Here is a 21,044-nt window from a genome sequence, read left to right as displayed (position 1 = left end):
TTAGGCTACACTAATTGCGAGAACAGACCATCAAGCTGCAATCTGTGGATTTACTGTTATAGGAGATCTCAGTTGATAAAAGATGTTTCCAGTTCATTGGTCTGCATTAGCTGGGATTAAACCTATATTTTTACATATTGCCACTTGAAATTACCTATGTATTTCCTGCCAACCACACTGTCCAATGTTGTTTTTGTTTACATGCAAGCCTTAATTTGATTTGTACCCTTCTTTATTATATACAGAGACCGAGATCATCATCTAAAAACATTCAAATCCGTCATACCAGCTAGCAAACTGGTAGAATGGCTTGTTTCACAGGTAACATCAAGATGGACACACACAGATATCTTATTTACCTTTTATTTGATCTACTGTATAATTGCATGCACTATATTGTAACAGTTCATTTTGTGTTATGTAATGTTAAACAAACAATTCATTCAACATGGTTCGTCATTTTTCTTTCCTCTCTTCAGGGTGACAGTGCAAGTCGTGAAGATGCAGTGACTCTCGGTGTTGGACTCTGCAATGCTGGTTTCATGCATCACGGTCAGTCTCAATGTCCATGTGTTGACTGTACTTGAAATATTTCATAGGGCACTGAATGTTTGTTATGCTGTGTGTGTGTGTGTGTGTGTGTGTGAGTGTGTGTGTGTGTGTGTGTGTGTGTGTGTGTGCGTGTGCGTGTGCGTGTGCGTGCGTGCGTGCGTGCGTGCGTGTGTGTGTGCGTGTATGTGTGTGTGATGTTGGCATCCATTGGCTCAAATCACTTGCAATTTACTTCATTCACCATGTTGAATTGAGAGATCACTCTGATTGGTTGAGTCATTGTGAGACGACTAGTTTTAGTCGCCTTTAGTTTTTTTGATGGTGTGTCACAAGCCTTACTAGAACAAAAACAAACTACTTGAGGCAAAGCAAAAGGGTCTCATGCTGCCCAATTCTTTCTTGTTAGAGGAATGAAAGATCAATCAATGAGTTTTATCGAGGCCAAAAACATTATCTCGCTTAACTTTTGAAGAGTAAAATGCAGACACCGGATGAGTGTTTCTAGCGTGACACTGTCAGTGTATTATGAAAAGCTGTGTGTTTAACTATGTAAATTCAGAGCACACAATGAACTTTATTGGACACTCTGAGAAGATACAGTTGAAGTCAGAACTATTAGCCCCCCTTGTTTATTTTTTATCCAATTTCTTAACTTAATAGTTAAGATATTTTTAAGACACTTTTATACAGCTTAAAGTGATATTTAAAGCCTTTACTTGGTTAATTAGGGTAACTAGGGGGTAAGGGTAATTAGGCAAGGTATTGTATATTGATGGTTTGTTCTGTAGACTATTGAAAAAGTATATAGCTTAAAGGGGCTAATAATTTTGACCTAAAAAAAAATAAAACTGCTTTTATTCTAGACAAAAAAATAATAATAATAATAATAATAAGACTTTACCCCAGAAGAAAAAAAATATTATCAGACATACTGTGAAAATTTCCTTGTCAAACAACATTTGGGAAATATTTAAAAAAAGAAAAAGAAATTCAAAGGGGGCTAATAATTTTGACTTTAACTATATATATTAGTATTTTGATATAACATCAGCAGATTTGACAATAACATCTTTAAATGTGCACTTAAAATGATTTACATCATCAATAAATAAACTTCAAATTTTGTAGTTTTTGATGACTTTCTCAGTTTGCCATTGCAACACGTTGTCTAGATCAAAGCTTTGAACCATAGCAGGGTTTGTGTATGAAGTGAAAGGGAAAGGAATAAAACAAAAAGTCTGATGAAGCTATGGTTTTTCAAGGATTATAGATCAGGGCCATCAACATCTTTGATGAAAACAATATTAGTCTCCTGCATTCTTTTGTGTTGATGGTTTTTATCACATTCTGATTAGGTCTGCTAGTGGTTTTGATTGTTTATTTGAGACATGAAGGGTGGAATGGCTAAAGACGAGAGTGTTTTTGATATAAACAGCTGTTGGAGCAACATGTGGAGACTCTAAAGAAACAGAAATATTCCCAATAATGGAAAATAACTTCTTTTTTTCCGATGAAATGCATGTGCTTATAGACACATGCCTCCTGTCAGAGTTTTAGAAGTGTTTTGTGGTCATGTCCGATCTCAACTTCCAAAACAGTCCTCCACAATATTTTGCTTGGAATTCACAGACGGAACAGCCAGTCCTTGCATAGTTCCTGAAAACACACACACATTATCACCGTCTTCCTGAGAGGGAAAAACAGCACATTCACACACAACATACCTCCATTAAACCCTTTTCCTCCATCCTTCAGCTTAGATTTGCCAAAGCATCAGTCCTGCAGACATCACGAGTTGTTTTGACATGAACTGAAGGGTGATGCAATCGGTCCTTTCCACACTGTCAAATCATTTTGTCATCATCAGATATGATCTCTGAGTTTTGTTTTACCTGTTTATGAAAGTGAACGCCTGTGTTTTTTATTCAGACCACTAAATTCAATTCTGACTTTGTGTCATTTGCAGTTTTGGAGAAGAGTGAATTTAAAGATGAGTCACAGTTTTTCCGCTTCTACGCTGATGAGGAGACGGAGGGCACAAGCTCCAAGAGTAAACAGCTTCGCAGCGACTTCAAACTCATCGAGAACATCCTTGCCAAATCTTTAGTGGTGAGACATGCACACAGTAGGGGTTTCACCCCATGCAGAGCTGTGTTGGGGTATAATAAGCTAACAATGCTACTAACTTAGCCATATTTTCAGTAGCATGACGAACTTCTTTCAAAATGCTGTAGCTTTTCTGATAACAGCATCATGGCTGTGCAATAAATAGAGAAATAAAGACTTTTTCTATCATTTTTATTTCAAATGTAGCTTTAATTCATTTGTGTCTTTCTTGACTTGACAGTTCATGTCAATTTTATGGTTCGTTGAATCCCATAATGGCCATTAATAGAATCCCATTATGTCATCTTTCAGTAGAAAAAGGATTCTTTGTTACTGTAAATAAATAAGTGTTTTATTAAATGTATTATTTTTATTAATGGGTAGCAACACTTGACTTTGAACAGACAGAATTTTTATGAATACTTCAATGTATAAATGATGACATCACACAGTGTTGACTTTTTAAAAGGGAAATAGGCAAATAATGAATATAAAAATTCAAAATGTAAATATCTACTCCACATAATTGCAATTACATGGTAGTATTTTTCTTTTAATCATGATATTCAAGGTCAGATAAGAATCTGTAGATATTTTTTTTTTTAATGAATGAATTTTATAAAAGTGTTTTAAGCTTACAACATTATAGAATTTTGTAGATTTAATGCTTAAATGCTTGAGGCGGTGGAATAAATTTCCCAATCAGGAACTCCAATGTAATTTGAACAGAAGCGGGTGGGCCAACACAATAGCATTCCTGAGTCCCGACAGTATTTCAGAATAGCATATCTATGATTTCCTCATTCTTATTGAGCACCAATATCACCAGTTACACATGTTGAACATATGACCAGTGCTTTTTGCTTTTTTTTCAACACAGTCTGTGTGTGCATAATCTGCATAACAGTCCTCAGAGCGGGCTTTACCAACCTGGCAGAGAAAAGTGAAGATGCGCTGTCCATCAGCTTGCATTAGAAAACAGTCAGTTTACTTTAAGGAAACCCTCATCAGGCAAGTCTGATGTATGGGAGTCTTTTTCATGCGCCATAGATGCAAATGGAAAAAAATTTGTGAGATGTGATTAATACCTTAAAGTTTTACCCTTTAGCACAAGACTAGAACCTCAGGTTTAAGGCAGCACTCATGTCTCATTACAAAGGGGCAAACAAAACTGACATGTAGCCTACAAAACTACAATAACTGCGCAACCTGCAGTTTTGTCTGTTATCTCTTTTGGTAGTACCCAATTCTAAATTTAGTGGAAACAATTGGGTCGGGCAGAACATTTTTTTAAGCGGGCAGCGGGTAAACAAATGCTGAATATACAGAAGGAGCAGTCAGATGTGGAAAAAAAACCTTGCGGGAGCAGGACTAAAAAAATTTTCCTGTGCAAGCCTCTAGCTTGTAACCTCACATGTATAAAAGAAACCTGATTCAGAACAAGTTTAAACAGCTGATCTTAGGATCAAATATAGTTTTGGAAATGGAAATTAGAGAAAAAAAACACAATTTCATACTTAAAGTGTTTTGCATTTGTAAAACACAGTCACCTATATTTTAGTATTTTAGACACACACACGTACGTCTATATACACTCATGCCACATATTGATTTTTTTCTCCTCTGTGCCAATTAGACCCTTCTCATCCATCAGTAATTACCCTGACCTTTACAAAATACTCTTTCGTTGCTTATAGACTCACAGAATCCTCCTCCAGACCATCCAACGCATAAAAATGGTGCTCTTTCCCCTCTCTTATCAGAGGCTAAGAGCTTCTCGATTTACCCTGCTCTTGCACGTCACACTACTGCAATTTTAGAGAGAAAACAAGCCATGATGGATACAAAGAAACAAAGTCAAACATTCACAGGACTTGTAAATATATTTTGATTTAGCTCTTTAATAATAAAAGCTCATAAAAGCATGTTACATGAGTTGCTGTGGAGAAAGTGAGGATTATGTACTTGTTATAATCTGGAAATTACCATCCTTTCTCTGTGTCTTCAGCAACTGAGCAGGCCTAATAACCTGCATCCGTGGCATATGTGTGTAGATTAACGTTTAGTTATTTTTAGAAGACCAGCCTTTACACCTTTTGGACTAAAGGATGTGTAGCGTGTTCACACTTTTGCACGAACGCTGTTGCTCTCTCAGCGTGGCACTGAACTGCTAAATCACAATTTATATTCTGGAAGTAACACTTTTTTTTTCTTAGTTGCATAAAGGAAGCCATTATATATGCAAGCTTTATTGCCAGTACTGACCCTGACGCTGAGATAGTGTTTCTGTTGTCCGTGCACAGATCCATCCTGAAGAAGAGGACTATGGGTTTGAGATTGAAGAGAAGAACAAGGCCATTATAGTGAAGAGTGTGAGCAGAGGATCATATGCAGAGGTATGATGTCTTTCCTCAAGTTCTTCAGGTTTCTGTGCCTCAATCAGACTCACAAACAACATTACATGTACATACATACACTACGTGAAAAAACCAACAAACAACAAATAATAACTTGACTTCTAGTTGATCATTTGGTATCAGAAATGGCTTATATGAAAGGCAAAGGCCTTTAGATTGCGCTTATTTTACAAAAAATATGTGGCGGTGGTACCATGCCTTCTTTTTCAAATGGTACATTTTCATATGACCGAACTCCTACGAAATAGCCACTAAACTGACAAAACGTAAAATAGTTACAGTTCCTCGTGAGATAACCTCAGTGTGCAGGGCTTCCCACAGGTTGAAAATATACTTGCAGCGGTAGCCTGATTGAAAAACACCTTTTTTCCCCACAGTACATTAATGGTCAACTACATGCAACAAACAAAAAATAATGTGATTTTTAACTTGATTTTTATTTATGATGACACTGTTATACACCTTTTCTTTTTAATTTGTTAAAGTTATTTTAAAAAGGCTGTTGAAATAATGGAAATCCACTATTTCTCTTACTTTTATGCTATTTAGGAGACATGTGCACCCACTGACAGGTAAAGGGTGCTCTCTCTCTCTCTCTCTCTCTCTCTCTCTCTCTCTCTCTCTCTCTCTATTAGAATGACATTTACAGTATTGTCAAAACATTTTAGATTTGTATAAAGTATATAATATTTTAGCAGCATTAAATTAATAAAATATGCAGCAAATGAGAAATAAATCTAAAAAATAAATGAACAAAATTAAACATTATTGCAAAAAAATCGCGTCTTAGTGGGTCTGCAGAGCACGTGAGAATTTCTGTATGAGTGACAAATCGCGCACACAGTGGACACAATGAAACAGCAGTAAATTTTATTGAAAATTTTCAGCTCACAGAATCATGTCGCAGGCCGTATTAAATTAGTTTGCGGGCCTAATCCGGCCCGCGGGTTGTACGTTTGACACCCCTGTTCTAGAGTATTTCAGAAATTACTGCTCTGTTGGATTTTTCAGGATAAATGTCTATAGCATTGGTTCTCAAACTGTGGTACATGTACCACTAGTGGTACGCAGGCTTCCTTCTAGTGGTACACGGAGGAATCGCTGATAATTAACTTTTAAAAGCACATCAGAATTTAAATGTTGACATTTTATTTAATCTTTTTTTTTACCTGTAAGCACAGTACAGTGTTAATGTTCAAACTATATATAATGTTTAAAGTTGCTGCAAATAATACAATTTCATAATAATATGAATTAATCTGTGCAAAGCTGTATTCGCTTAATTAGGCCTACTACGCTACTGTATTTCAATATCGTTTATATGGTGGTACTTGGAGAGACAATTTTTTTCTGAGGTGGTACTTGGTGAAAAAAGTTTGAGAACCACTGGTCTATAGGATTTACATAGACGGGTGTTAAATTATAAGATATCCAGTGAGTGGCAGTTCAGTGGGTGAAAATGGCTTGTTGTTGCCACTGGATAAAGAATGAACATATTAGTGCATACTCGCACTGTGTACAGCTGCCTTGAACCGGACCAAAGCACGCTTGCCCCCCCCTCCCGTCTCCCTCTTTATTGGAGTCAGGTAGTCTTTCTTGACGCACTTTGTAGATCTCGATCCTCCTATGACTACAGTGCAACTTATGTGATGACAACTTCCAGAACAGCCCTCCATGATACAGCTTTAAACAGCTCAAACTGGTTTATTGAACTTCTCCAAGCTTCCAAGGTCACCAGATCTGAATCCAATAGAGGACTTTTGGGTTGAGCTGGAATGGGAAATTCCCCTATCCTACCCGTCATATTACAGTGCTACCAACACTGTGTTTGAATAGTTTGGGTTAGGGATTAGGTAGGTAAGAGCAATATTAAAGCTTCATATCACACTAATCTACATTAAAATTTAAACAGGTAGCAAAATCTGTCGGGTAGCATATTGTGTTATTGAATTGTGCTATCTACTTTTTGAATGGGAGGTAGGACAAATCAACAGAACACCCATCATGCATGAGTAGCCAGCAAATCTGTAATTCTATCATGAGACAAAACTACTGAGGAATATTTCTACCATCTTGTGGAACAACGGAGATCTGAAGGCAAAAGATCTACAATCGGGTATTAGCAAGATGTACCTAAAAAATTGGCCAGTGTGTATATGAATATAGTAAATAGAGCAAGTGCTGCATCCCTGAATTCTGCCACGCTCCACTGTAATACAAACTGATAGATGTCCATTTATTTTTGTCTACAGTGTGGAGTTCTCTTATAAAATAGTCACCTATCTTAAACCTCAGTTGAAGGCCAAGCTCTGAAAGTCTGTTGTTGGTGTCTAGTCTAGCTGAGATTGTTTACCAGGTCTTGAGTTGGATGTGCAGTGCTGATCTAATCTGATTTGTCTTCCCTTGGGGAATAAATGATGATCATTATCTATCATTTAGAGGAGGACTCTTCAGCTTGGATGCGTTATTTTGAGTGCAGAGGGTTATTTGTGTTCATGATCTGTACAGCTCTGCCAGATATTTATAGATAAAGATTGGTAGATATTTATAGTTAAGTTCCAAACCACCACTTGTTTTATCCCCTTGGTGTGTGTTAGACCTGACACGAGACATTCTGTCCACGTTAAAATGTCACACTTCTGCTCAATGGACCATCTGCAGAAGACTGGAGTGTGATTGTATTGGTTGATTATTGTAGTAGATGAGTAGAACCGCTGTGTGTCCTGACACATTTGCATCACGGGACGCTCAGATCTGCAGTCATGAGCTGACGTGTCGGGTTCAGGACACGCTTGCTTAATTCATTCCACTGCCTTGGTCTTCACAGCTCTGCTCTCTGGAGATGTGGGACAAGCAATTAAGCATGTCCCATCATATTCTCCACAGAGTCCTCACACTTCTCTTCTTCTTCAAAACTTGCCCTTTCTGTCTTGTTTTCATGCTCTCTTTCCTTCTTTTTGCTTAAATTTATTCGCTGATCCCTCTATTCCTTCCTTTCTTACAGCTAACAAAGTTCTGTTACAAATGTGTAGGTTTTTTTTCTTTCGATAACCTTTCATTTATTCTTTTCCTGCTTTCATCCTCCTTTCTTTTCTTCCTTCCCACTTTTATTTATTTCTTTTTTCCTGTCTTTTATGAGGTCTTTTGCGCTTTCCTTATATGCTTTTGCTTCTTTTCTTCCTCACATCCTTCCTTCCTTCCTTCCTTCCTTCCTTCCTTCCTTCCTTTCTACCTTCCTTCCTTTCTCACTTTCTTCCTCACCCACTTCCCTCCTCATGTGCTTCCTTCCTTTTTTCTTTCCTTCCTTCCTTCCTCCCTTCCTTCCTTACTCACATGCTTCCTTTCTTTCTTTCCTTCCCTTCTTTCTCCCTCCTTTTTCCATTCTTCTCTCCCTACTTCCTTCCTTTTTTCTTTCTCTTTCTTCTTCCCTCACTTCTTTTCTCTCTCACATGCTTTCTTCCTTTTTTCCTACCTTACTCTCTCATTTCCTACTTTCTTTCCTTTCTTTCTAATTTTCTTTCTTATTTCCTCACTTTCTTCTTCCACTTCCTTCCTCGCGTCCTTCTTCTTTCCTTTCTTCCTTCTTCATGTGGTTCTTTTGTTCCTTTCTTTCTCATGTGCTTCCCTTCTTTCTATTGTCCTTCCTTCCTCCCTAATTTTCTTCCTTCCTTTGCTCCTTCCTTCCTTCCTTCCTTCCTCACTTGCTTCCTTCCTTTCTTCCGTCCTTTCTTCCATACTTCCTTCCTTCCTTCCTCACATGCTCCTTCCTTTCTTCCACTCTTCCTTCCTCCCTCCCTCATTTCTTTCCTTTTTTCCTCATTTCCTTACTCACTTTTCACTTTGCTTCTCCCTCACTTCCTTCCTTATTCACTTCCTTATGTTCTTCCTTAAGTTCATCCTTCCTTTCTTCCTTCCTCTCTCACTTTCTTACTCACATTCTTCCCTCACTTCCTTCGTCATGATCTTCCTTCCTCGCATGCTTCCTCTCATTTTCTAACTTCTTCACTTTTTTCCTCCCTTGTTTCATCATTACCATCCTGTCAACTTTAAGTGTTTTGTTCTTTCATTCCAAACTTTTAGTTCCTTAATTCCTACCTTTCTTTTTTCTTTTTTGTTCCTTTTCTTTGTGCTGTTTCCTTCTTTTTTATTTTTCCATCTTTCATCTTATTAATCTTTTTTATTCTTTTTTCCTCTTCTCTTGTTTTTCTATAGCTCCTTCATTCTTGCCTTCCTTTCTTCCTTACAATCACACATTTTTAATCACACCATCAAATGAACTGCCCGGTGATCTGAAAGTCCAGATTACATCTTATAAAGCTTTTAAGCTATATAAAGCTCTCTTGCCATAAAGGTGCGTTTTCTCTCAATTCATCCAATAATCCTCATTAACATATCACTTATCTCTTTTCCCCAAGCTCACGCACAGCAACGAAAAGTGTTATGAATGACATCCTCATTTGCTTTCCTCTCGTTGTTGATTTTTGTCAGCTGGATTCTTGATGTTTATTCCGTTCATTTCCATGTTTTGCCTTTTGCGCAGATGGCAGGCCTGCAGCCGGGGAGAAAGATCTACTCCATTAATGAGGACCTGGTGTTCCTGAGGCCCTTTTCTGAAGTGGAGACCATGATCAACCAGTCTTTCTGTATACGCCGCTCACTCAGACTGCTGGTGGCCACCAAGAACAAAGAGTGAGTCCAAGTTCATGGAAGAAATCAGATACACAGACCTGTTAAATGTAACCACGTACAGTGTAAATGGACACTACTGGTATTATAGTTGCACTACAAAACATTGCTTTCAAAAGAGAATGCATTAATGTTTAAACAGCTGTGGGCACTTATTGTTTTTGATGTAGACAGTTTAATGTGTCCCTAATAAAGATATCACTGAAAAGAAATATTCTGCTTAACAGCACAGAGAGGAAAAAATGCATATTGTGTTCTTGTGTGTGTGTGTTTGTGTGTCTAATAGGATTGTAAAGATCCCAGATGTTCATGGCACCCTTCCGTTTGTTCTCTCTGGTTCTTGTCCACCTCACATTCATGCAGTGAAGAAAGGTGAGTTCTCATTGTTTATGAGCTAAAAACACCCGCACATCATCAAGTTCATAAATAATTATGGCCAGACCCATTCAGCTTTTTTTTCTCTTCGTAAAAAATCACACACGTCATTCTGAAATAAGGAAAGTATCACATTCCCTCCTAACCTGCAAGACAGATGGTTATGTACTATAAAAAGCCTTCAAATGAAGCAAATTCGTGACACCAGGCTGCCGTGGTCATGTGATCGGCATCTGGAGCTCTTCAACAACTGAACCCAAACTCAGCGTCCTTGCACATGTTTCTGGATTGGAAAAAAAGCACATTCTAGTAGCTTTTGAAGTGAAAGCGGTTAGCTCATCTTCAGGGCACTTAGACAAAAGCTGAGATTTATGATCTGTCATTATGGGAGCTTTCATCACTGCAAGTGCCCCTGAATACAGGGGGTGTAAATTCCAGAATAAGTGCTCTATTAAAGGCAGAAGTGAGAATAGGTGAAATTTTCACGTTAATATATATATATAGTAATTATATGTTCTTCCTGTATTTTAAATCTTTTTGTTGCTGCAAGACATCGAAATCATGCAATTCAAATCTATACATCTCTGCTATTTTTTTGGCTCTCGAAATTTTTTTGTTGTTGCACACTCTCTCATCATAGGCATAATGAGATTTATTATCTTTCATTTTTCATTGAGCTGACATATCAGGACAGGTAACTGTAAGTACATGCATTATAAAAAGCTAAACTAAATGTTATCGAATGATTGGTTATTCAAAGATGATTTCAGTGAACAGTTCGTAAAATAACTATTTTGTTAGTTTCAAATATGATTATTATAGTCTAAAGAAACTTTACACGCTGTAAAGAATAAAAGCATCAGTAGATATTAAAGAATCATGGGCAGTAAAGAAGCAGAAACCCACATTGCATTTAAAATTTATTGAAGCACAACAAACTTTGATGGACTGATGCAACATCACATCGGTCACAAAACTGGTTTGGATTTATGCCCTGTTTATAATACATTTTAGTTTTAGTTAAACAGCATTTTAAAATTAAAAATGATCCATCATCCAGTGTTTCTGAACAACTCTCCATCCACACTACACCACTGAAAACACACATCACGTGACCACACACACACACACTTTGGCATGCAATGCAGTGTGCTTTGAGCAAATCTATCCATATGAGAGCTGTGCACGTCGGACTGTTCATCAAGGATCTAATCTCACTATATTTGTTATACCTGATATTTAATTCATCTGTTTGTCCATATCTAACTGCATATTCTCCGACTGGTCTTTTGATTCTATTACTTGTTCTCCCATAGCTTGTATTGGCTGAGTGCAAAGTTAATATATTAATTTATGTTACCACATACACTGATTCTGCACATTTGACTGATTGCTTGCCTTTATTTCCTATATTATTATACTTTTATAATGGTTATTATTGATCATTAAATCTGATATTCATCAAAAGAAACAGGGTATGTTTCGTATTTTCAATGAAAATGAAGGCAGGCAGTTATGTTATAGGCTCCGTTTTGTTATAAATACGCATACAGTGAAGATAATGGTCATATAAATATGCAGCTACACGACGCCTCAACATTTTTGGTGTCTGTAAAGTTGCTTATATCAAAATTAAAATAGGCAGTTCCTTATACTATTTTTTTTGTTAGAAAGTGAAACAAGTGTAACCTGGGTATTGTGAATAAGGTTATAAATTACACAGTTCCCTTTGAAAATTAACCCGACATATCCTCGGGAGTATATTTTCCACAACTTACAAGGAGAGGATGCAGGACTGAAATGTGTGTTAAGGCGACTTAATATTGAGGAAAAAGCCCTAATCATAGGCGAATGTCTACAGCCCTGCCTCCGTTTTCTGATGTCTTCATTTTCCCCACTAACACGGAGCAGCAGCGTTTTAAAATGAAAATGGCCTCTTCAGCGTTTTAAAAAAGCTCTGTTTTCGGCACTTGAAAACTCTGGCGTAGTGTGGACGGATGGCTTAACCGTACTGAAACTTGTGCGTTTTAAACGTAAAACATATTAGTGTAATAAGATGTAAATATAATTTTTCATTACACTTTGTTTTGATTCTGCCCACATTCTGTTGACTGTAAAAAACTTTGCTAATACATGTTTTTTGGCTCTCATTAGAGTGTACGTCATTAGTAGTAGATCTACCTACCACCAATGACAACAAATTGCACCAAAACAAGGTATTAACACATCACTGTGTTTTACCAAACCAGATGAATTACGATCTAATCATGGTTGTGACCCACATCCTTTTCATTTGTTTGTTTTCCTGCTTATTCTACTTGTGTGAGGTTGTCTTATAAAAGTGATGTTGAGCTTGACAAAATAAGGGACCATTCTCACAGAACGTGTCTTTGTGAGTAAAACCACAGTATGCAGTGCTTGGGACCAGTTTTTAAAGAATTGGCTCCTCTGCCATGTTGCCTCAGATAAAACAGTTGTCATGTCAGCTTCTACTGTAAACAGAAGCTTGCACCGCTTGCCCCACCAAGTTCTTCTGATTGATCCACTGCTTTGGAACTGACATTTATGGGCAGTGCTGCGTGTAAAACTTGAAATTGTGGAAACCACTGCAAAAATGCGAGATGATAGCATGACGCAGCTGTCCAGTGTGCTTGTTTATAAAAATAATGGGGAATATTGGCATGGAAAAACTCATTCTGTGTGAATGAATCTCTGGTCAAACAGGATGCACTAAACACAATACCAAGTAAAAACGGTTAGGCGTGTCTGCTAACTATTTACAATCAGATGACTGAAATGCACATTATTACAAGATAGAAAGAGGGTCTTCGTTTATAGAATGTCTAGCGTTATTAACCATTTGTCATTAAAAATGCATTTGCATCACTTAAGGCAGTATTTCTCAACTACTTTCCTAGAGAACAGTGGAGACATCTAAAACATGCAGTGTTGGTAGGCCTTCATGAATGTGGTTGAGAAACACTGACTTAGGGTCATTGCCCATTATAAGCATCATTTTTGTGTGTATACAGGCTCAGAGGCAGCAGCAGCAGGTCTTCAGCCCGGTCAGTGTGTGCTTAAAGTCAACGGCAACAACATGAACCAGAGCGGCTATCAGGAAGTCCTGGAGCACTTCAGTGGCTATCAGCCTGTTTTGGAGCAGCAAGACACTGTGAGAATCAGCACTGCATTTGCTCTGCTTTGTGTTTCTACACAATATGTTGAACCCCGTATGGTGATCCAAAGGGTTGTTTGTTTCTGATACCCTATATAGTACCTGTTTCCTCTCTTTGTGATATATTGTTGTTTTTTTTCCTTGTGCCCCAGAGCTGTGGTCAGTGGGCGTACAGAGTGTATGAGGATGTGGAGGAGCAGATGTCTTTTAGGGGTTGTGAGAATGGCTCAGATTCAGAAGACGGCTGCACTAATGGAACAGGTAGTGTGTGTGTGTGTGTGTGTGTGTGTGTGTGTGTGTGTGTGTGCGTGTGTGCGTGCGTGCGTGCGTGCGTGTGTGTGTGTGTGTGTGTGTGTGTGTGTGTGTGTGCGTGCGTGCGTGCGTGCGTGCGTGCGTGCGTGCGTGCGTGCGTGCGTGCGTGCGTGCGTGCGTGCGTGCGTGCGTGCGTGCGTGCGTGTTTGTTTGTTTGTTTGCTGGGAAAAAAAAAACTCAGTGTGGCAGGTGTACCTTAAAATTTATTATTGTTTCCAGAACAATAGGGGGACAATAGATCTAGTGTTGTTTTGAATGAAAGGTTTTGTCAAGTTCATGAGCTCCTACCAAGACCAAAGAGTCTTTTTCCATGTCGTATTTTGTGAATTTAAATAAATAATAGTTTCATACATTGAACTGTCACAGTATTTTCATCCTTAAAAAACTGACAATATACATTTATAATATTAATACATTTTCATTCAAGCTGCACACATTGACAAAAAGAAATGTTTCTTACTCATTTCTTTGCAAGAACTGAATTAGCATTAATGATAATGTGACACTTGATTATTTATTGCTGTTGAAAATTCATATATATTAATTCAGTGTATTCAAATAATATAATGTATTCAGTTTATGACAAAACAAGCAGCTGTTTTTTAATCTTACATTTCCAAAATATAACACTTTTTCACAATATTGGAGGTTTTACCATATCAGTAAATGGCCACAACCATGTCTTAAACACTGAGGACCAAATTTTCCTTTTGTTTATATTATTTACTGTTGTTAGTTTGTTAATTGAATAAAAATGCTTCCTACAGTATTTCTAATTTCTATCTAGTCGCTTGTCTACCTCAGTGTCTATGGTGCTTACAAAATTATGTAAAAAATAGTGCTCAAACCAAACTCTTGAGCAGTAATTTGTACAGTCAAGTCTGAAATCCGAAGTTATTCATACCCCAGTGGTATAAATAGTTTCAGGCTTGACCCAAAATGTATATATCAGGGTATCCTCAGGGTCTTAAAATGTCTTAAATTTTAGGCCTTTAAAATTCTTAAAATCACTGAATTATTGTGTTGTAAGTCATAAATCATTATAAACAAGTCTTAATTTTCCTATGTCCATGTAAACACCCAACATCCAATTGCTAACATTCCATCACAACAGGCACGTGCACACATAGGGCTCAACCTGTGCAGTGCACATGCCCTTTTTAGTCTTGGATACAAAGTGCCGTTCCAAAATGATCAAAAGTGCCCCCGCGACACAGCCCCACTCCATCCTACCGCTCTTCAGTAGGTGTGCTACAACACCGCTCTTGAGTACGCGCGCAACCCCCCCCCCCTCCCTTTTTTTTTTAGTATGTGCGCAACAACACCGCTGATCAGCAGAATGCGCGCGACAACACCGCTCTTCAGTACGCGCACGACAACACCGCTCTTCAGTACGCGCGCGACAACACCGCTCTTCAGTACGCGCGCGACAACACCGCTCTTCAGTACGCGCACGACAACACAATTTGGTTTATCTTCCCACAATAAAATATATTTTAACTGGGCCATTAGAAATAATTCTTAGAGTTTAGCCATGTTTAAGTCTGACCTTTGATTTTAATCGTCTTAAAAAGGTCTTTAAAAGTCCTAAATTTGACTTGATGAAACCGGTACAAACCCTGATATATGTTTTGTATATAAGTAATGTGATGTACAGTATTCCTGTTAAATTCTTTATCCTTTATGCCTGTGTTTTTTTAGGCTCTGTAAGAAGGCTGGAGCAGTTGTCCATCTCTGATGATGGTCCTTTGGTCAGTCTGAATGTAGACAATGTTCATGTTGAACATGGGGTTGTGTATGAGTATGTCAGCCCTGCAGGCATCAAACACTGCGTGCTGGAGAAGATGGTGGAGCCCAAGGGCTGCTTCAACCTTACTGCAAAGGTCAGACACACCAGGGTCAAACAATAAATGTGTCATTTTTTGCATTTTGTTTATGACAATCCATTATTTTGCCTATGCATATACATATAGAAAATTCTAAGATGGATATCCAAAGAAGGCAATACCTTTGTATATATGTATATATATCTAACCTATTGTTTGTTCCTGTGTTTCAGATACTGAAAGCTTTTGTGAAGGATGATAGTCTGTTTGTGAAGAGCTGTCGGCAGCTAATGGCTCTGAATGATAAGGTTGTGACGATGCCACAGTTTGAGTTTCGAAACATCTGTGACACCAAGCTGGAGAGCATAGATAAACGCATTAGCAGCTATAAGCAGGTGAGATATGCATCTTGTTGTTAAGATTTAAATGGATAGTTAACTAAAAAATGAAAGCATCATCAAAAATTATCAAGAGTGAGTATCTGATAACAGAATTTTTTTTTTTTTTTTTTTGAGCTATCCACTAAGATCGTGTTATGTTAGAATTATCTATAGTAAATAATGGAAAAAATTTTAGACACCTTATAGCTAATGCATTGTAAAGCGAGTCCTAAAATATTTGTCACCAGATCAAATGCTATTGTAACTGGTCTTTTGCTATGCGTTCATGTTTTTATTAATGAGCCTTAATGAGCCTCTGGATCTTTGCTAAAAGTTAACCAAATGTATCATACCTTTTCTGCAAAGTAGTTTACTTACAAAAAATCTAAAATATCTTCACTGTGACTAAATTAGGGCCTTATGCTGGGTTTAACAAATGCAATTTAAGGGTTAATGTGAGTAAATTCTTTCAAAGTCAGTGCAGGTGATGTGAAATGTGTGTTGTGCATGCCACACTCATGGAATATTTGACTTAGTTGTGTTTTCCATCGAAGTAAAAAAATTATTTTACACAAGTCGAGCATTCATGAGATGTGTTAAAAATCCAGTGAGTAAACTAGAGTGAGTGGAGCAATAGGTGTGGTATCTTGACATTTGGTGTGAAGCCAGCATTAGGTTCATATACACCATGAATTTTCAACCTCGGTCCTGGAAGTTCGGTGTCCTGTAGAATTTAGCTCCTACTCCAATCAGACACACCTGGGCTAGCTAATCAAGCTCTTACTAGGCTTTCTAGGAACATCCTTGCAGGTGTGTTGAGGCAAGTTGGAGCTAAAATCTGCAGGATCCTGGACAGAGTTTGAGAACACTATATAAACTACAAATATATATTTTTTAAATTTATTTAATGTCAGTTTTTAAAAATCTAATATTTAACAGATATTAAGTATGATTTCATTGTGCTTTTATATTCTGTCCTCATCAGTTTGTAGAGGAACTGCAGACGAAGGCCTGGCCCACGTTTAAGCAGGCGAGCACTAAACCGCACATTCTGGGCTGCATGGACTTCGTCCCCACCAACTGTCACCTTAACCTGATGCAGGTGTCCTGCCCGAAAAATACCTCCTCAGCAGGACGGGCCTTTAGCATCCGCTTTGGACGCAAGAACTCCTTCTTCGGCCTTGATCCTGACCAAGGTGCATAGTTATGGTAGCAATTTATAACTAAAGGGATTCCAATACTCTGCTTTTTTATTTGTTGTTTTATTCTATAATGAGTTTTATTAATTTTCCTTCTCATAAAATCTAAACAAAATGAGTTATATAGACTAGATTTTTTTTTTAAGTCTAAGAATTGATTTCAGTTAAATATGACCATGTTAAAATCCCTCCAAATGACTTCCTCAGGAATTATTTACACTGTAGAATCAGCTTATGGGCTGAGTAAACCAAATCTCCACAATACAATCATTGAAAGTTGTAAAAGAGTAATTAAGCTTTATGGTGAAAACCTCCTAGGTCTCGTAAAATGCATTGCCTTCTATTCCCAAAGTGATCCAGAGCCTTTTTAAAGTGTCTCCATCAGACCTCCATTAAGACACCATTAGGCCATAACAAGCAGCTTTTAGTGATGTCATCCTCCTCAATCCCACAGGCCTTCAGTCTTCCACTCCCCGAGGCCTGCATCTCACTCTTATCATCACTGTTTATGAGTCTTCAGGCTTTATTTAAGAAGGCAAACCATAGCTTCTTCCGTCATATATAGATTTGTAAACTCAGCACTCCAGAGTTGGAGATGTTGTTAAAAAAATAATTAATTTATTGCTGATTTAATTTAGGCTTTAGTGTAATATTAAATATAGTAAATGCCATTATAGTTCATTATTTGCTTTATACTTTTTTATTTCCTTTTCTGTTCTGAGTATTTTACATTTAAAGATCGTGCTTTGAACTGAAAATAAATATCATTTGAAAATAATGAGAGCTAATCATATTCTACAGTAATTCTGTAAACATTTCAATTCTGTAAACATACAGTAATTCTGAAGGAACTTATATTTAAAAAACAACATTAATATGCTTTATCTCTCAACAATTGACCTGGTGTGACTTTTAGTCAGGTGTGAGATATTTTTGAAAAATGCTGTCATTTATGATTAGCAGCAGTATATCTAAATGATACAACTGCACAACAGCTATATATATATTTGAAATTGAAAATTCTAAATTCAAGAGGACATCCCTCAGACCACAAGAGGTGAGGCTGCTCCATCTGGCTTATATTTTTGGCTCCACCTGCTCAGATTTCTCTAGCCCAACTTACTGTCTAGCCACCATGTGTAGCTGGGAAAAGAACCACATAATGCCTTGTTCCTTATGCTCCACAGCATGAGAGCTTTTTATTTTGCTCTCTCCGCTACACATCTGCTCTGCAGTTGTCTCACGGTCAGAGATGTTTAAAATTCCTCTGCAACTCTTCTCTGTAGGCCTAAAGTCTCATGGTCCATGGCTTTACCACATGCATGAATACGCCTCACTGCTTTTCAACCATTCGGTCTTCTGTTTTATTGAGTCTCAGAAGGTCCAAACCTACCGAGCTTGTCTCTAGACGGCAATATAACACTTAAATGCATTAATCTTACGCCAATCATTATTGCGTATTCGGGTGTAATGATCATTATTACATAACATTGATGGAATAAAATCCAAACTCAATTAATATTAAGTGGCCTTAATAACTATGTACTTACATTTAAATTAATAATTTGGTACAATGTACCGATTGTGCACATACATGTTTTTTGCATTGTATTTTAGAGATTATCTGCATTTTAATTTCATTAGTTACATTTTTATCTGCATTTAAATACATCTGTTATTGTTTTCTGTAATCAGATTTATAAATACACTGATGTATTTATCCCTTAAACCTTAAACCGCCCATCCCTTAAACCTTAGCTTGCCCTTAAACCTACCTATAAACACCCTAACCTTACCTATAGCTCACCTCAAAAAGCACCATAAAAATTTTAAATGTTGTTTTCTGCAGCACTAAAATGTGTTACGTCTAACTGGCTCAGATGAGACCCTCCTACATATGAATAATGGATCAAAAAATTTTGAAATTTATGATGGAAAGAATAACTTATTGCCTTAGACTCCAGATGAATATATTTGAAGCAAGATTGAACCCAATTCTAAGAATTATACACAACCAATTTTAAGCCACTTAATATAAAGTGCGATGTAATTCTCCTAATGTTGCATATAAGAATAAATCAAACATCATCTTTGAAATACTTACTTTAAAAACCTTACAGCTTATTCACCACATCTGAAATGAAAAATGACACTTATGTTGATTGTATGACAGTAATTGCTTTTTAGTAAATAAATATACGTACTGTAAATATGTACACTATTACAAACTTTGAGCTGGTTTTTTTCACAATCTAGGCGTACAGTCTAGATCGTATGGCGCAAAAGCACTAAGGGCATGTCTGAATCCACTTTTGCTATTTTAAGGACGAAAAAATACGCTCTTCACCCTGGCAGATGATCTAACAGGGTTGTGCTTATTCTCTTAATGAGTTATGGGTGTGTTTTGAGCATAACAAGGTGCATTTGCTATTTACATGGTGGACTTTGTAAGGGGAAAAACAAAATGCTTTAGTAAACAGTTCAGCAAACCGTCTTCAGCGCGAGGATAAAGAACGAGCCTCCTCCATTTAGCCTCTTTGCTTTCTCTTTACTTTCACTCTTTACTCCTTTACTTTCGTGGATGAGAAAATGGTGTTGTAAGCACTCCATTAAAGACATCCATTAGCTTCATATTTAATTTTGTTTGTTAAGTGCAAAGATTTGTTTCAAAACTATTTCTTAATTCAGTTCTAATTTTTAGAAAATGAAAAAATGAACAATAATAACAAAGTGTGGTCAAAAAACTGAGTTATATCCAAACACATGTCCTATTCTTATGCCCCATATAGTGATGCAGACTCCCTAAAACCTGACTGGTGGACAAATCTAAACTTGTTTTTATTAAAACAAATATAAATATGCATATAATAAATAATTGTAATATTATAATTCCATATAAATGCAAATTGTCGTGAATAAACTGAAAAAAAGAGTTCCCATACGAAGAACGTCTGTTACACACACCTACATTTTAGACCGGAACGCCCATGAGTCCACAAAGTGGCTTAAATGGATTTGCGATTTAAACAATGTGGTACAAAATGTGAAAATTAGGGTTGCACTGGTCTGAAAATTGCAAAAAAAAATGGCACTAAACGCATCTTGCGCCTTATTGTGCCAGGTGTATGATAGGGCTCGTTTGGGTCACTTTTTTTTAAGGACAACATTATTTTCTTTATATTTTTTCCTTTATATGTTGTTTTTAATTGATAGCCTGATGATACACAGAGCAACGTTTTGAACAATGTTATTGGGCAGCTTTAGGAAATTATCCCATACATTGGCAACCAGGTGATACACAGGGTAAATAATTAGTGCAATGGGTTACAGATACAACATGGTTGCCCAAGTTTAATAGGAAAGTACCAGGCAACATTGCTTTGCAAAATTGCTCAAAATTCACCTTTTGTATCATCAGCATTAGAAATAAAAGTCTAAGTTGTTCGTCAACAAAGTCATCTTTAAGTCAAATTGTGAGACAACTTTGCTTAAAATATTCCAGACTGGATGGCTACAAATTCCATTATGCTGCATGATTGCTTCTTTTTGTTGACTTATTAATCTAAAATGTATTCCTGCAGCGAACCTGAATCCCATGTCCCACTCCGTGCACTGTGTGACCAGCATGGGGGCTCCGTCCTTCAGTTGCCAGAGTTTGGATGAAGAGACTGAGAACGGTGAAGGGAACTCAGAGGACAGCAGGAAACATGAAGAGGGAGGTCTCAGCTTCCTCCTAAAACAGGAAGACACTGAGAGCCAGGACAATTATATCTGCCTCTATAACCGCCTGGACATTGCAGTCCGAGAGATGAAGCAATACGTGGCCCAGATAGATGTGTAAGTAGCATCTGTGTTGTGAAATTGTTTAAAATATATGTAATTTTTTATGGGGTGTTGTAGAAAATGTGGACATTTATAAATTTAATTTGAATCATAATAACAAAAACAATAGTTATTTTAAATAGTTATATGTATTATACAGTATAAAAAACTAATATTAAAATTCTAATATTTAA

General features: G+C 37.1%; 1 protein-coding gene across 6 annotated transcripts in view; it reads left to right on the top strand.

Annotated features, from left to right (window-relative positions):
* The window catches only part of prex1 (phosphatidylinositol-3,4,5-trisphosphate-dependent Rac exchange factor 1), a 145,993-nt gene that overhangs the window by 97,257 nt on the left and 27,692 nt on the right, over positions 1 to 21,044 (top strand). For all 6 annotated transcript variants that reach the window (XM_087264805.1, XM_087264804.1, XM_087264806.1 and 3 more), the window contains 12 exons: positions 246 to 321; positions 480 to 552; positions 2,519 to 2,661; positions 4,962 to 5,054; positions 9,616 to 9,764; positions 10,048 to 10,133; positions 13,169 to 13,308; positions 13,464 to 13,572; positions 15,325 to 15,506; positions 15,683 to 15,844; positions 16,815 to 17,025; positions 20,610 to 20,865. In XM_087264805.1, the coding sequence (XP_087120931.1) occupies positions 246 to 321; positions 480 to 552; positions 2,519 to 2,661; positions 4,962 to 5,054; positions 9,616 to 9,764; positions 10,048 to 10,133; positions 13,169 to 13,308; positions 13,464 to 13,572; positions 15,325 to 15,506; positions 15,683 to 15,844; positions 16,815 to 17,025; positions 20,610 to 20,865 (1,680 nt within the window). The remainder of the gene's footprint in view (positions 1 to 245; positions 322 to 479; positions 553 to 2,518; positions 2,662 to 4,961; positions 5,055 to 9,615; positions 9,765 to 10,047; positions 10,134 to 13,168; positions 13,309 to 13,463; positions 13,573 to 15,324; positions 15,507 to 15,682; positions 15,845 to 16,814; positions 17,026 to 20,609; positions 20,866 to 21,044) is intronic.

Source organism: Danio rerio, chromosome 8, assembly GCF_052040795.2.
Source record: "Danio rerio strain M-AB ecotype USA chromosome 8, GRCz13ab, whole genome shotgun sequence".
In the NCBI taxonomy this organism is placed as follows: domain Eukaryota; kingdom Metazoa; phylum Chordata; class Actinopteri; order Cypriniformes; family Danionidae; genus Danio; species Danio rerio.
Note: the sequence above shows the minus strand (reverse complement) of the source record. Positions and strands in the feature narration are given on the sequence as shown.